Here is a 17,013-nt window from a genome sequence, read left to right as displayed (position 1 = left end):
TTGCTATTGGCAATAAAATATATCCTCCTTTGAGGTCAAGGTTTTATGTCTCCTTTTTGGAATTTAGAAACATTAATAGACTACTTAGATTTCTTGCTCTCTGATGGTTTATAATGCCACACACACTATGCTGTGGAATTATTCATAAAAAATGAGGCTGAATTGTTATAAGCCCCCAATCTTCCTCACAGGGGTCATAACATATAAGTGTTGGCTTGTTCAATATAAAGCTACAGTGAGAAAGTATTAATTTTCTCCTGTAAACCTGAATGATCTTATTGAAAGAGGTTTTTTTAACTTCTTATTTTATTACTATGCATGTTTAATCAATTTAGAAAATCATTTTGGGCATTCATATATTTTTAGGAGATAAATAAAAAGCAAGAGGTTTATGTTAATAAAAGATATCATGTTACACTCCCTAACACCATACACAAAAATAAACTCAAAATGGATTAAAGACCTAAATGTAAGACTGGACACTATAAAACTCTTAGAGGAAAACACAGGCAGAGCACTCTATGACATAAATCACAGCAAGATCCTTTTGGACCCACCTCCTAGATAAATGGAAATAAAAACAAAAATAAACAAGTGGGACCTAATGAAACTTGAAAGCTTTTGCACAGCCAAGGAACCATAAACAAGACGAAAAGACAACCCTCAGAATGGGAGAAAATATTTGCAAACGAATCAACGGACAAAGGATTAATCTCCAAAATATACAAGTAGCTCATGCAGCTCAATATCAAAAAAACAAACAACCCAATCCAAAAATGGGCAGAAGATCTAAATAGACATTTCTCCAAAGAAGATATACAGATTGCCAGCAAACACATGAAAGGATGCTCAACATCACTAATCATTAGAGAAATGCAAATCCAAACTACAACGAGGTTATCACCTCACACCAGTCAGAATGGCCATCATCAAAAAATCTACAAACAATAAATGCTGGAGAGGGTGTGGAGAAAAGGGAACCCTCTTGCACTGCTGGTGGGAATGTAAATTGATACAGCCACTATGGAGAACAGTATGGAGGTTCCTTAAAAAACTAAAAACAGAACTACCATATGACCCAGCAATCCCACTACTGGGCATATACCCTGAGAAAACCATAATTCAAAAAGTGTCATGTACCACAATGTTCCTTGAAGCCCTATTTACAATAGCCAGGACATGGCAGCAGCCTAAGTGTCCATCGACAGATGAATGGATAAAGAAGATGTGGCACATATATACAATGGAATATTACTCATCCATAAAAAGAAATGAAATTGATGTATTTGTAGTGAAAGGGATGGACCTAGAGTCTGTCATACAGAGTGAAGTAAATCAGAAAGAGAAAAACAAATACCGTGTGCTAACACATATATATGTAATCTAAAAAAAAAACAAAGGTTCTGAAGAACTCAGGGGCAGGACAGGGATAAAGACGCAGATGTAGAGAATGGACTTGAGGACACGGGTTTGGGGGAGAAAGGTAAGCTGGGATGAAGTGAGAGAGTGGCACTGGCATATATACACTACTAAATGTAAAATAGCTAGTGGGAAGCAGCTGCATAGCACAGGGAGATCAGCTTGGTGCTTTGTGACTATCTAGAGTGGTGGGATAGGGAGGGTGGGAGGGAGAGGCAAGAGGAAGGGGATATGGGGATATATGTATACGTATAGCTGATTCACTTTGTTATACAGTAGAAAGTAACACAACACTGTAAAGCAGTTATACTCCAATAAAGATGTTTAAAAACAAAGTATGAAAAAATAAAACAAAGCAAAACAAAAAGATGTCATGTTATACGGAAGAGACATAAAACGAATAAATGGTAACATTTCTCACCAACTTTAACCACTTAGAAAGTAAAGTATTATCCTGGAGGGTTTTATCAAATTTTATTCTAAGTAACAGAACCATGAGTTAGGTTTGAACATAAGTTTTTTGCCATTAAATATGTAATTTAATATTAAACATCATGATGACATATACAGATAAAGGATTAAAGAAATATAAAATTTAAACAGTGAAGAAAAATTGACAAACGTAAATAATTCTAGTACATGTCCATAATATTTCAGAAGTCACACAATTCCTCTTTTTCCAATGGCAGCAAACTTTGAGCAGCTTAGAATTGTCTAATATTTCTACTATCTGTGGGGGAAAAAGGCTTTTCAGAGTAAACTGACTGTAGTAGAAACAAGAAGCAACATAAATTGTCAAAAGTGTTTAATCATAAAATTCTAATTAAAAATGGTTGTTGCTGATACAGATCTCAAAGGACTTGGTATTTCATAACTTTAGCAATTGTTTTTTGTTAATAGTACTAAATTGGAAATTTTGCAAAGGCTTCCTAAAAATATATGTGGAAGAAAAACAAATGCAGAAAAAACAATAACAGATCTAGTTTTCTTTTTCCACTTTTCTATATTTCAATGTCAGTGATGATCTTTTAAACATTTAAAAATTTTAAGGCCTTTACAAAGAACAGTTATTAATACTGTTAGTGCTAATTAAGTAAGAACTCCTGATGACTTATTTAAAATTAACAAATATTTAGACTTGGACTACCAACTTGATCAAATTATAGAATTGTTATTGATAAAATATGAGCATTAATTACACTATTTTAACTGTATTTATGTCCATCTACTGTATTTATTATCCAGCATTATCTATCTATCCATCCATCTACTTAAGACTCTACAAACACTACCAACTGGTAATAACATAAAGATATTTTGTTAATATGTCCCCCTCCCATAATGTAAAGAACAATTTTGGCAAAATCTGGAAACATACCTACATAAGGCGTACATTAATAACCATTGAATTTATGTTTCTATTATTTTGGAAACTTTACTGATTTCCTTTCTTGTATTAGGGGCTATGTACTCCCACTTTACATTTCTAGCATTATAAAAAGTCTTTTACAAACATGGATGCCATTTGTGACAACTGTGCTTTTTCTTACCTTCAGCAGATAGACCTTGAACATTTACTCCTCTGGCTGCTAGAAAACTAAGGCAGACATCAACATTTTCAATCTGCAACATGAAAAGCAGTGAAAAAGTAACTTAGAAGGTTATTTTTAAATAAATAAATGAGCTAGAATGAAGCCAGAGAGAAAGATAAAGAAAGAATGAATGCTTTACATTCATTTCATACTAGAGGTCTTTAACCAGAGTTTAACTAGAATTATTTTGGCTAATTGCAGAATGAATATAAAGATTGCATTGTCCGATTTAGTACTTACAAACAATTCATAAAGGCCTGACCAAGAATGGCATTCTTACAGATTAGCAACCCACCTACTTAACATAAAACCAGACTGATTTTGTGCTTCACAAACAAGTCTCAACTAAAGTATCCAAATAGGAGGAGACTCCTGTTTCTGTGAGTTAGAATACTAGGATGTGGGTAACTGAGATTCGAACAGTAATATTTGGTAAGTATGCCAAAAGATAAGGATTGATATACATGAAAGAAATGAAGCATATTTTCATCCTAAATCATAGAAATTCTTTATTTTAAAAACTGTATTTGTACTTCTACAGTTGCTAATTCTCTGCTTAAATATAGGCATTGCCTTTGTAATTTAAAAGAGTGATGCCACTGCTTTTGAACAGTTCATTGCAACATGATAGCCAGTGATTAACCATTTAGGGTGAGAAGCAAAAAAAAAAAAAAAAGACTAATTTATGTTAATTCATGGGCTGATTTCAGTATTAGTTATGGCATTATGTAGCAAAGTTAAATAGCTAAGACTTTTTAAAAGAATGTAGGAAACTAGAAAGTTCCAGTTCTTTGTGAGTCATCTCCCTGGGTTTTGTGGTGTTCCATAAATCTTGAAATTCTAAAGTAAATAAGAGATTTAAAGTTAATACTTGGCAAGGTACTGTTTTCTGTCTTATTAAATTCTCATCAAAAGCTATGCAGGAGGACATACAAAGTTTTGCCAATGTCCTCTTTAGCTGAGCTTCATAGGAAGGTCAAAATGTCTGTTAAAGAAAAGAAAAAGAAAAAAAATATATTCCAGAATCTGTCTTTATAAAATGGACAACTGTTTACGTTCCTTTTTAAATGTAATTTTGTGCAAGATTAAAGTAATAATATCCAATGAGAGGTTCTTTACTTCAAAATGATTGCAGCCAAGGTATACACATTTGCTTTGAGAAAAAAATAACTTCTTGATTCGTTTCAAAATAAGTTTTACTGAAAGAATGATAGAGTTGAAGACGCTGAATGTTACATGACCAAGTGGACCTTCTCGTTCTACTTGTCAACGTCTAAATACCCAAAAAACCTATGGTTCTGGAATCCACTTCAAATTCTTTCCTTCACATTTCACTTTGCTATTAGAAAATAAGATAACATAAAGGAAAGAAAAAGAAAAGTGTAACAAGCAGAATATACTACTGTGTCTACCCAGTGTGTCCTTTAAAAAATTTTTTTTCAGGTTGATTAAAAATAAAAGATGCCAAATAATTATTGTGGCCTAATATTAAGACAGAATTGAGCTGAGTATTTTTGAATGTTTGCTGCAACAATTATTATTGATATTATTAATTTTACACCAATTATATGAATTTTATAGAAAGTAAGATTTCTGGCCCAAATATATATAATTTACTGCAAAATGTATTTTTATTATACATAAACAGATTAGTTCATTGGAAGACCAAGAAAATATTCATGAACAGTGTCTGTAATTAAGTGTAAAATGGCTTTTTTGGCTGTTCAAACAGAATAAAAAATAAAACTGCTGTCTAGATTGGGTATTAGAGACAAACAACTCTCTCTCAATATGCACCATAAATTAGAAAGGGAAATTAAAAGGGTCCTAGTAAAGAAAAAAATACTCAAAATATACCTTACATTCCTTTCATATCTATTTATCAGAAGCATTCAACCTTTTGTAATAGTCCTTTACAGTCATTCACTATGAGCACCAACAATTTGAGGTAGTTAATTCTGTTTCCCGTCTTACTATAGCAGGTAAATAACAGCAACAGAATAAGTACTTGAATACAAAATCTCCAGGATGACTATTAAAGGATAGTTCATTACACTTTATTTATTCACCAATTTTTGTTTTTGGTCATAATTAATTTTCCAACAATGTAACAACATAACAAACAAAACTTAAGAAAATAATATCCTCTCCCTACCTAACTCCAAAGTCATCTATAAATTCCATCATGCTTGTTGGTACTACTTACATTTTTTACCCAGCGATGTTATAATAAAAGAAAATGGCTGTGAGAAATGTTGTTAAATGTCATTTATATGTTTAGTTTCCTTGTCAGAGGCATACTCTAAAATAATTTGAGAATATTTTCTACCTATATAATAATATATTTTAGTTAATGATTATTTTTATTTTAATAAATTTGAGACATTAGTTTCTCATAATTCCTGCTTTAAAATAATAGATTGTCCCCTCACATTTCCCAGTTAAATATCTATAAATACTGTTTTAGTTCCTAATTTTTTTGTCATGTCAAACCTCAACTGTTGTTTGAACTAAAAACCTCCAAACATTTTTGAAATCCTAAACAGATAAAAGTGATTTTGTCATCAAATTCATCCAATTAACTGAAGTGAGTTTTATTTTTTCTCAGCATTATTTGAATCATATAGCAAATAAGCTATCAAAATTCAAACTGTAATTTTAACAGCTAATAATTTGGGTCAATTTTTAATTAGAATAATTTCATGTACTTAATAAACTAATAAACAACCCAATGCACAGCTACCTAAGTATAATGGAAACAAAAGTTTCATAGATCAGTACTTACACTTGCTACATGAAATCGCTTGTGATGCTTTCTACTAATAACATTGTCTTCTCTTTTCATTAATTAATTAATGCTTTTTAATCTGTATTTAAATATTGGTTAAAATCCACTAGATGAATTTCAGGATCCATTGATGGACAGTAATCCACAATTTGAAAAACACTGCCCTGAAGAAGACCAGAGCATTGACACATCTACCGTACCTTTTCTTTTGGGGGGTGGAGGTGGGCGTTATATTCAATGACTAATCAGAAAGTGGAAAATTATCCTCACAAGCAAAGTCTCTGCATGGATTTAATTACATCAGTTAACTGGCGCAAAACAAAAACAAAATATTCAAAATACTGGTTATATAATCACATAGTTAATTTTTAGGATATGTTTACAAATGGTGTCCTTCTGTTCAAGATCTGAAAAAGAATTTTAACTCTTTTCAATCCCCTTTAATTTGTCTAGATACCAAATCATTTTGAAAAGGAAAGCAACTGAGTTGAAATTTGAGTCAATCTTTCATAAGCAATCAGTTATTTGACCAAATTTAAACAACTATTTCAAAATTACTAGGTTATTTAACAAAGTCAATCATTTCTTGATCTCTCTCTCCTCACTCCCTCTATTTGGTTTGCGGGTAAATAGAGATGTTTGTTGAGTTTTCATAGTTTTATTTATTTATTTATTTGTTCATTCAGGTTTCTTTTTTTTTTTTAATGAAGACATGGGTTTAGCGAAGCTCTAAGCCTCTGAGAGACAAGAACTGAATTTTGTTGACTTGTGCACCTTCGGCAGCCTAGCATGGTGTTTGGTGTCTGATAGAGGCACAGTACATACTTGAGGAAGAAGGGAGGAAAGGAGTGTTGGCCAATTGGTCCTTGTATTTTTGGAAGAAATGAATCCAAGAAAAAAAAAGAGAGACAGAGATAGAGACAGAGGAAGACAGAGAGTCATTTGATCCAGAGGCTAGATGTTATATTCTCTTTGGGATCTTTTAAAATATACTACTTCCCTGTGTCTGACGCCAGACAATAAGAATCAGAAATTCTGTGAGTTGGGATTGGACATCAGTTTGTTTTCAAATTTTAGCTCCTAATCTCATCTTTAGTCTACCGTCATCTTTACAGATTAAGCAACTGACCTCCAGAGGAAGTCTCACATAAAGATGAGCAGGGCTTCCCTGGTGGCGCAGTGGTTGAGAGTCCGCCTGCCGATGCAGCGGACACGGGTTCGTGCCCCGGTCCGGGAAGATCCTACATGCCGCGGAGCGGCTGGGCCCGTGAGCCATGGCTGCTGAGCCTGCGCGTCCGGAGCCTGTGCTCCGCAACGGGAGAGGCCACAACAGTGAGAGGCCCGCGTACGGAAAAAAAAAAAAAAAAAAAAAAGATGAGCAAAAGAAGCTAACAAAAGAGTATATACTATATGATGCTCAATTTATGAAATTCAAGATCAAGACTAAACAATGAAAACAGACATTAGAATAGTGATGAGCTTTAGAGGGGTACAGTCTGGAAAGTGGCACAAGGGGAACAGACATGCTAGAAGTATCCTTTGTTTTGATCTGAGTGGTGAGTGCACAGGTGTAGAGATATTTAAAATCTATCAGCTATATATTTAAGACTGGAGTATTTTATACACTTTTTATGTTTGCTTTCCCTCAAATTCTATTAGAGTATTTATACTCTTCTATGTATGTTTTACTTAAATTAAAAATAAAATGATTGGTCCCTCGCTTTGTTGAGCATAGACTCCAGGCATATAAAGATAGAAGTACGGCAACCCGTCAGGTAGCTCGTGCAAGTAATTCAAATGAAAGATGATAGTGTTTCAGGCAATGGTGGCGGCAGTGAGGTGATGAGAAAGGATCACCCGGATCCGAAAGGATCAGATTCTGGATATACTTTGAAGGAATCTAATGGGAAGATGTGGCACATAAGAGAGAGCGGTCAAGGATGACGCCAAGGTTTCTGGCCTCGGTAGCCAGGTGGATGACATCTCCAGCCATAAGATGGGAAAAGCCACAGACAGATACAAGGGGTTAATTTCTGGACCTGTTATCTAGTCTCTTAGACACCCAAATGGATGTACAGGCCTTTGGATACACAATCTGGAGTTCAACTGAGAGGTTTTGGAACAGAGATCTAAATTTCAGGGTTATCCTCATACAGAAGGCAATTAAAGCCATGGGGCTACATTAAATCACGAAGGGCGTGTAGCTATAAAAGAGAAGAGGAACAAACAGTGGGCTTGAGGAGACTCACTGGAAAGAAGAGGAGGAACCAACAGAGGAAATGGAGGAAAAGCAACCAGTGACATGTCAGGCAAATTAGGAGAGTATGGGACACAGAAAAGCACCTGAAGAAAGTACATTAACTCCAACGGACACATGAGCTCTAGCTAAAGCAGCTGGTAAGTAAGATGAGAACTAAGAACTGACTCTTAGATTTAGGATTAAATAAATCAACTCATAAAAGCCTCAATCCTACTACTCCCGGCCTCTCATGCTTGCTGGCACTTGGGCTCTCTCTTTCTCTCTCCCTCTCTGTATATGTATACACACATAGAGAGAGTAAGAGTACCTTAGGCACGCTATCAACAATCATTGAGGGAATGAATTAACTACACAGGGATAAAATGATGTTTTATGCCTAGATTATTCAAATAAAAAAAGACATAAACAATACTTTATAATACTATTAATAATCAAATTTAGCGTTATCTGCCCAGGCAACTTAATACTTCTGCAGAATCCTAAGCTTCTCTCTAATGCTCATCACATTCATCTACACTGGAGGGATCCAGCATCTCCCCTCTCCCATTTACCCTTCTATGGGAACTTGTTGACATTATATTTTAGGATTGATAGAAATAAATAATTTAAAAGAACTTCCGAAATTGAGGAGCCCATAAAGATCATCTTATCTGACCTTTTCAAATTAAATAATGAGATGAGAAACAGATAATATACATCATTACTCAGAGGACCCAATGAAATTGCACATAAATAGGTACATAGTACAATGCACTGCACATAGTAAGAACTCTAATAAACTCAAGAATAAAAAAGTAGCTGTGATTACTGTAACAGTCTTTAATATTAATAGCAGGTGGGCTTCCCTGGTGGCACAGTGGTTGGGAGTCTGCCTGCCAATGCAGGGGACACAGGTTTGAACCCTGGTCCGGGAGGATCCCGCCTGCCACGGAGCAGATGAGCCCGTGTGCCACAGCTGCTGAGCCTGTGCTCTAGAGCCCCGCGAGCCACAGCTACTGAAGCCCGCGGGCCACATCTGCTGAGGCCTGCGCGCCTAGAGCCCGTGCTCCTCAACGGGATAAGCCACCGCAATGAGAGGCCCGCGCACCGCAGCGAGGAGTGGCCCCCGTTCGCTGCAACTGGAGGGGGCCCGTGCACAGCAATGAAGACCCAACACAGCCAAAAATAATAAGTAAATAAAATAAATCTTAAAAAAATCAATAGCAGGTGGTACTGGTATAAAATAGCATCATAGCATCTTTTGCTTTTGGTATTACAGCAATTTTTCTGAGAATTATCCACACTGCACAAAACCTGCTTTCCAAACTTTTAATTCAACAGTTTGCACACTTTGCTAGGCATCAGAATCGCCTGATGAACTTTAAATGTATACATGCCCAATTTGCACCATCATCAGTTAACTAAGAACGTCTGTGGAGAGCAGTTACCAAAAAAAACTGTTCGAAGTCCCCAGGTGATTCCAGTTTGCAGCGATGCCTGGAAAACAAAGCTTCCACCTATGCTCTTCAAAGAAAGTAACTGAATATAATTTCAATTTACCCCATGTGGATGCAAGAATTGCACTGTTCACACTGTAGCACTATATTGTCTTTTGTGTATTTGAACCATTATACTATATAATTCATGTGTTTTACACTTATTCCTTTGGTATTAAAATATATATTTGCCTTTGTAGTAGTAATACAAAGAAATCCGTTCTGTTCTTTGGACACCCCATTTCTCATTTGGCTCAGGTAACAGTCATATCTGCAGCTCATGGACAACTCCCAGGACTTTTACTTGCCTATTTTATGTCATGCACTATTTCTTGGGTCCTTCTGTCTGTGGCTTACATTTTATTGGCATGGAACACCTACATTGCCTCTCTTTTTCCTGCTAAACTTGAGGATGGCTAAATAACTATAAAAATATTGACTGTATACTGAAAATAAAACCAAAAGTTTCTAACTTCTAGATACAATCAATGCTTTCAGAAGTTTTAAAATGTTTGGGAGTTAAAAAAAAAAACTGTTTGGGCATACTGAGCCTTCAGGCTTTTGGATTGTATGAAAATAATGTTATCACAATTGCCTAAACCAAAACACAGTTTTTCTAGAGTAAATAAGTAAATTGATCATTGCGTGTGTTTTTTTATTGAAGATACTAAATAAATTCAACAGAAGTTAATTCATATTTTTAGACATGAATAACTTCTATTTGTATAACCAATATTAGTATCTTAAGCAATACCATTTAATTTTGTTTATGTTCAATAAATCAAACCATTCACTGATTCATCATTTTTTAAATTATTTTTATTTTTTAGTTTTTTTGGTTTGAAAAAAGTTTTTAGCATCTTTATTGGAGTGTAATTACTTTACCATGTTGTGTTAGCTTCTGCTGTATAACAAAGTGAATCAGCTCTATGTATACATATATCCCCATATCCCCTCCCTCTTGCCTCTCCCTCCCACCCTCCCTATCCCATCACTCTAGGTGGTCATGAAGCACGGAGCTGATCTCCCTGTCCTATGCAGCTGCTTCCAACTCGCTTTCTATTTTACATTTGGTAGTGTGTATATGTCAGTGCCACTCTCTCACTTCATCCCAGCTTACCCTTCCCCCACAAAACCAGAGGGGTATTTTTTAGATTCCATATTTATGTGTTGGCACACAGTACTTGTTTTTCTCTTTCTGACTTACTTCACTCTGCATGACAGACTCTAGGTCCATCCACCTCACTACAAATAACTCAGTTTCGTTCCTTTTTATGGCTGAGTAATATTCCATTGTATATATGTACCATGTCTTCTTTATCCATTCATCTGTTGATGGACACGTAGGCTGCTGCCATGTCTTGGCTATTGTAAATAGGGCTTCAATGAACATTGTGGTACATGACTCTTTTTGAATTGTTTTTCTCACGGTATATGCCCAGTAGTAGGATTGCTGGGTCATATGGTAGTTCTGTTTTTAGCTTTTTAAGGAAGCTCCATACTGTTTTCCATAGTGGCATTATCAATCTACGTTCCCACCAACAGTGAAAGAGGGTTCCCTTTTCTCCAAACCCTCTCCAGCATTTATTGTTTGTAGATTTTTTGATGATGGCCATTCTGACCAGTGTGAGGTGATACCACATTGTAGTTTTGATTTGCATTTCTCTAATGATTAGTGATGTTGAGCATCCTTTCATGTGTTTGCTGGCAATCTGTATATCTTCTTTGGAGAAATGTCTATTTAGATCTTCTGCCCATTTTTGGATTGGGTTGTTTGTTTTTTTGATATTGAGCTGCATGAGCTGCTTGTATATTTTGGAGATTAATCCTTTGTCAGTTGCTTCATTTGCAAATATTTTCTCCCATTCTGAGGGTTGTCTTTTTGTCTTGTTTATGGTTACCTTGGCTGTGCAAAAGTTTTTAAGTTTCATTAGGTCCCATTTGCTTATTTTTGTTTTTATTTCCATTTCTCTAGGAGATGGGTCCAAAAGGATCTTGCTGTGATTTATGTCAGAGAGTGTTCTTGGGCCTCCTTGGTGGCGCAGTGGTTGAGAATCCGCCTGCCGATGCAGGGGATACGGGTTCATGCCCTGGTTCAGGAAGATCCCGCATGCCGCGGAGCATCTAGGCCCATGAGCCATGGCCGCTGAGCCTGCGTGTCCGGAGCCTGTGCTCCGCAACGGGAGAGGCCACAACAGTGAGAGGCCCATGTACCACAAAAAAAAAAAAAAAGTGTTCTTCCTATGTTTTCCTCTAAGAGTTTTATAGTGTCTGGCCTTATATTTAGGTCATTAACCCATTTTGAGTTTATTATTGTGTATGGTGTTATGAAGTGCTCTAATTTCATTCTTTTACATGTATCTGTCCAGTTTTCCGAGCACCACTTATTGAAGAGGCTGTCTTTTCTCCACTGTATATTCTTGCCTCCTTTGTCAAAGATAAGATGATCATTTGTGCATGGATTTATATCTGGGCTTTCTCTCCTGTTCCATTGATCTTTATTTCTGTTTTTGTGCCAGTAACATATTGTCTTGATTACTGTAGCTTTGTAGTATAGTCTGAAGTTAGGGAAGCTGATTCCCCCAGCTCCGTTTATCTTTCTCAAGATCGCTTTGGCTGTTCAGGGTCTTTTCTGTTTCCATACAAATTGTGAAATTTTTTGTTCTAGTTCTGTGAAAAATGCCATTGGTAGTTTGATAGGGATTGCACTGAATATGTAGATTGCTTTGGGTAGTATAGTCATTTTCACAATGTTGATTCTTCCCATCCAAGAACATGGTATATCTCTCCATTTGTCTGTATCGTCTTTAATTTCTTTCATCAGTGTCTTATAATTTTCTGCATACAGGTCTTTTGTCTCCTTAGGTAGGTTTATTCCGAGGTATTTTATTCTTTTTGTTGCAATGGTAAATGGGAGTGTTTCCTTAATTTCTCTTTCATATTTTTCATCATAACTGGATAGGAATGCATGAGATTTCTGTGCATTAATTTTGTATCCTTCTCCTTTACCAAGTTCATTGATTAGCTCTGGTAGTTTTCTGGTGGCATCTTTAGGATTCTCTATGTATAGTATCATGTCATCTGCAAACAGTGACAGTTTTACTTCTTCTTTTCCAACTTGTATTCCTTTTATTTCTTTTTCTTCTCTGATTGCCATGGCTAGGACTTCCAAAACTATGTTGAATAATAGTGGTGAGAGTGGACATCGTTGTGTTGTTCCTGATCTTAGAGGAAATGCTTTCAGTTTTTCACCATTGAGAATGATGTTTGCTGTGGGTTTGTCGAATATGGCCTTTACTATGTTGAGGTAGGTTCCCTCTATGCCCACTTTCTGGAGAGTTTATATCATAAATGGGTGTTGAATTTTGGCGAAAGCTTTCTCTGCATCTACTGAGATTATCGTATGGTTTTTATCCATCAGTTTGTTAATATGATGTATCACATTGATTGATTTGTGTATACTGAAGAATCCTTGAATTCCTGGGATAAACCCCACTTGATCATCATGTATGATCCTTTTAATGTGCTGTTGAATTCTGTTTGCTAGTATTTTATTGTGAATTTTTGCATCTATGTTCATCAGTGATATTGGCCTGTAGTTTTCCTTTTAGGTGACATCTTTGGTTTTGGTATCAGGGTGATGGTGGCCTCGTACAATGAGTTTGGGTGTGTTCCTCCCTCTGCTATATTTTGGAAGAGTTTGAGAAGGATAGGTGTTAGCTCTTCTCTAAAAGTTTGATAGAATACACCTGTGAAGCCATGTGGTCCAGGGCTTTTGTTTGTTGGAAGATTTTTATTCACAGTTTCAATTTCAGTGCTTGTGATTGGTCTCTTTATATTTCGTATTTCTTCCTGGTTCAGTCTCGGAAGGTTGTGCTTTTCTAAGAATTTGTCCATTTCTTCCAGGTTGTCCATTTTATTGGCATAGAGTTGTTTGTAGCAATCTCTCATGATCCTTTGTATTCCTACAGTGTCAGTTGTTACTTCTCCTTTTTCATTTCTAATTCTATTGATTTGAGTCTTCTCCCTTTCTTTTTTGATGTGTCTGGCTAATGGTTTATCAATTTTCTTTACCTTCTCAAAGAACCAGCTTTTAGTTTTATTGATCTTTGCTATTGTTTCCTTCATTTCTTATCTGATCTTTATGATTTCTCTCCTTCTGCTAACTCTGGATTTTATTTTTTTTTGTTCTTCTTTCTCTAATTGCTTTAGGTGTAAGGTTAGGTTGTTTATCTGAGATGCTTCGTGTTTCTTGAGGTAGGATTGTACTACTATAAACTTCCCTCTTAGAACTGCTTTTGCTGCATCCCATAGGTTTTGGGTCATCTTCTTTCATTGCCATTTGTTTCTAGGTATTTTCTGATTTCCTCTTTGACTTCTTCAGTGATCTCTTGGTTATTTAGTAGCATATTATTTAGCCTACATGTGTTTGTATTTTTAGTTATTTTTTTTCCTGGAATTGATATCCAGTCTCATAGCGCTGGGGTCAGAAAAAGATACTTGATACGATTTCAATTTTCTTAAATTTAAGAAGGCTTGATTTGTGACCCAAGTTATGATCTATCCTGGAGAATGTTCCATAAGCACTTGAGAAGAAAGGGTATTCTGTTGTTTTTGGAATGGAGTGTCCTGTAAATATCAATTAAGTCTGTCTTGTTTAATATGTCATTTAAAGCCTGTGTTTCCTTATTTATTTTCATTTTGGATTATGTGTCCATTGGTGAAAGTGGGGTGTTAAAGTCCCCTACTATGACTGTGTTACTGTCGATTTCCCCTTTTATGGCTGTTAGCATTTGCCTTACGTATTGAGGTGCTCCTGTGTCGGGTGCATAAATATTTACAATTGTTATATCTTCTTGGATTGATCCCTTGATCATTATGTAGTGTCCTTCTCTGTCTCTTGAAATAGTTTTTATTTTAAAGTCTATTTTGTCTGATATAAGAATTGCCACTCCAGCTTTCTTTTGATTTCCATTTGCAGGGAATATCTTTTTCCATCCCCTCACTTTCGGTCTGTATGTGTCCCTAGGTCTGAAGTGGGTCTCTTGTAGACAGCATATATACGGGTCTTGTTTTTTGTATCCATTCAGCCAGTCTATGGCTTTTGGTTGTAGCATTTAATCCATTTACATTTAAGGTAATTATCAATATGTATGTTCCTATTCCCATTTTCTTAATTGTTTTGGGTTTGTTTTTGTAGGTATTTTCCTTCTCTTGTGTTTCCTGCCTAGAGAAGTTCCTTTAGCACTTTTTGAAAGCTGGATTTGTGGTGCTGAATTCTCTTAACTTTTGCTTGCCTGTAAAGCTTTTAATTTCTCCATTGAATCTGAATGAGATCCTTGCTGGGTAGAGTAATCTTGGTTGTAGGTTTTTCCCTTTCATCACTTTAAATATATCCTGCCACTCCCTTCTTGCTTGCAGAGTTTCTGCTGAAGGATCAGCTGTGAACCTTATGGAGAGTCCCTTGTATGTTATTTGTTGCCTTTCCCTTGCTGTTTTAACATTTTTTCTTTGTATTTAATTTTTGATAGTTTGATTAATATGTGTCTTGGTGTGTTTCGCCTTGGATTTATCCTGTATGGAACTCTCTGTGCTTCCTGAACTTGACTATTTCCTTTCCCATGTTACGGAAATTTTCAACTATAATCTCTTCAAATATTTTCCAGACCCTTTCTTTTTCTCTTCTTCTTCTGGGATCCCTAAAATTCAAATGTTGGTGTGTTTAACGTTGTCCCAGAGGTCTCTGAGACTGTCCTCAATTCTTTTTTCCTCATTCTGCTCTGTGGTAGTTACTTCCACTATTTTATCTTCCAGGTCACTTATCCATTCTTCTGTATCAGTTATTCTGCTATTCACTTCTTCTAGAGAATTTTAAATTTCACTTATTGTGTTGTTCATCATGGTTTGTTTGCTCTTTAGTTCTTCTAGGTCCTTGTTAAACATTTCTTGTATTTTCTCCATTCTGTTTTCAAGATTTTGGATCATCTTTACTATCATTACTGTGAATTCTTTTTCAGGTAGACTGCCTATTTCCTCTGATTTGTTTGGTCTGGTGGGTTTTTACCTTGCTCCCCCTCATCTGCTGCATATTTCTCTGTCTTCCCATTTTTCTCAAATTACTGTGTTTGGGATCTCCTTTTCACAGGCTGCAGGTTCTTAGTTCCCGTTTTTTTTTGGTGTCTGCTCCCAGTGGGTAAGGTTGGTTCAATGGCTTGTGTCGGCTTCCTGGTGGAGGGGACTGGTGCCCTTGTTGTGGTGGGTGGGGCTGGATCTTGTCTTTCTGGTGGTCAGGGCCACGTCTGATGGAGTGTTTTGGGGTGTCCATGAACTTGGTATGATTTTAGGCAGCCTCTCTGCTAATGGGTGGGGTTGTGTTCCTGTCTTGCTAGTTGTTTAGCATGGGGAGTTCAGCACTGGAGCTTGCTGGCTGTTGGGTGGAGCTGGATCTTAGCGTTGAGACAGAGATCTCTGGGAGAGCTCTCGTCGACTGATATTACGTGGGGCCAGGAGGTCTCTGGTGGTCCAGTGTCCTGGACTCGGCTCTCCCACCTCAGAGGCTCAGGCCTGACATCAGGCTGGAGCACCCAGACCCTGTCAGCCACACAGCTCAGAAGAAAAGGGAGAAAAAAATAAAGAAAAAAAATAGAAAAATAAATAAAATAAAATAAAAAGTATTTAAATAAATAAATACATTCACAAATAAGAAGAGAGCAACCAAACCAATAAACAAATCCACCAATGATAACAAGCGCTAAAAACTATACTAAGGTAAATGTAAGAATCAAAAACAAGTCAGTCACAGACAGCAGACCCCAAGTCTACAGTTGCTCCCAAAGTCCACCACCTCAATTTTGGGATGATCCGTTGTCTATTCAGGTATTCCACAGATGCAGGGTACCTCAAGTTGCTTGTGGGGATTTAATCCGTTGCTCCTGAGGCTGCTGAGAGATTTCCCTTTCTCTTGTTTGTTCGCACAGCTCCTGGGGTTCAGCTTTGGATTTGGCCCGGCCTCTGCGTGTAGGTCACCTGAGGGCGTCTGTACCCACCCAGACAGGACGGGGTTAAAGCAGCGGCTGATTCGGGGGCTCTGGCTCACTCAGGCCGGGGGGAGGGAGGGGTACGGATGCGGGGCGAGCCTGCGGCGGCAGAGGCCGGCGTGACGTTGCAATAGCCTGAGGTGTGTCGTGTGTTCTCCCGGGGAAGTTGCCCCTGGATCATGGCACCCTGGCAGTGGCAGGCTGCACAGGCTCCCAGGGGTGTTTGGATAGTGACCTGTGCTTGCACACAGGCTTCTTGGTGGCTGCAGCAGCAGCCTTAGGGTCTCATGCCCGTCTCTGGGGTCCGCGCTGATAGCCGTGGCTCGCACCGGTCTCTGGAGCTCATTTAGGCAGTGCTCTGCCTTCTGTGGGCAGCCAGGGAAGGAATCCCCTCTCCTGGCGCACCCCGAAACAATGGTCTCTTGCCTCTTAGGAAGGTCCA

The 17,013-nt window shown here is 37.1% G+C and overlaps 1 protein-coding gene across 1 annotated transcript in view; it reads right to left on the bottom strand.

Moving 5' to 3' along the window:
- The window catches only part of LOC149748041 (neuron navigator 3-like), a 659,075-nt gene that overhangs the window by 53,118 nt on the left and 588,944 nt on the right, over positions 1–17,013 (bottom strand). Inside the window, exon 5 of the mRNA XM_089921063.1 lies at positions 2,970–3,042. Coding sequence (XP_089777189.1) covers positions 2,970–3,042 — 73 coding nt within the window. The remainder of the gene's footprint in view (positions 1–2,969; positions 3,043–17,013) is intronic.

Source organism: Delphinapterus leucas, chromosome 11, assembly GCF_059928025.1.
Source record: "Delphinapterus leucas isolate spDelLeu-1000000601 "Yukka" chromosome 11, BTC_Dleu_Yukka2, whole genome shotgun sequence".
NCBI classification, from domain to species: domain Eukaryota; kingdom Metazoa; phylum Chordata; class Mammalia; order Artiodactyla; family Monodontidae; genus Delphinapterus; species Delphinapterus leucas.
Note: the sequence above shows the minus strand (reverse complement) of the source record. Positions and strands in the feature narration are given on the sequence as shown.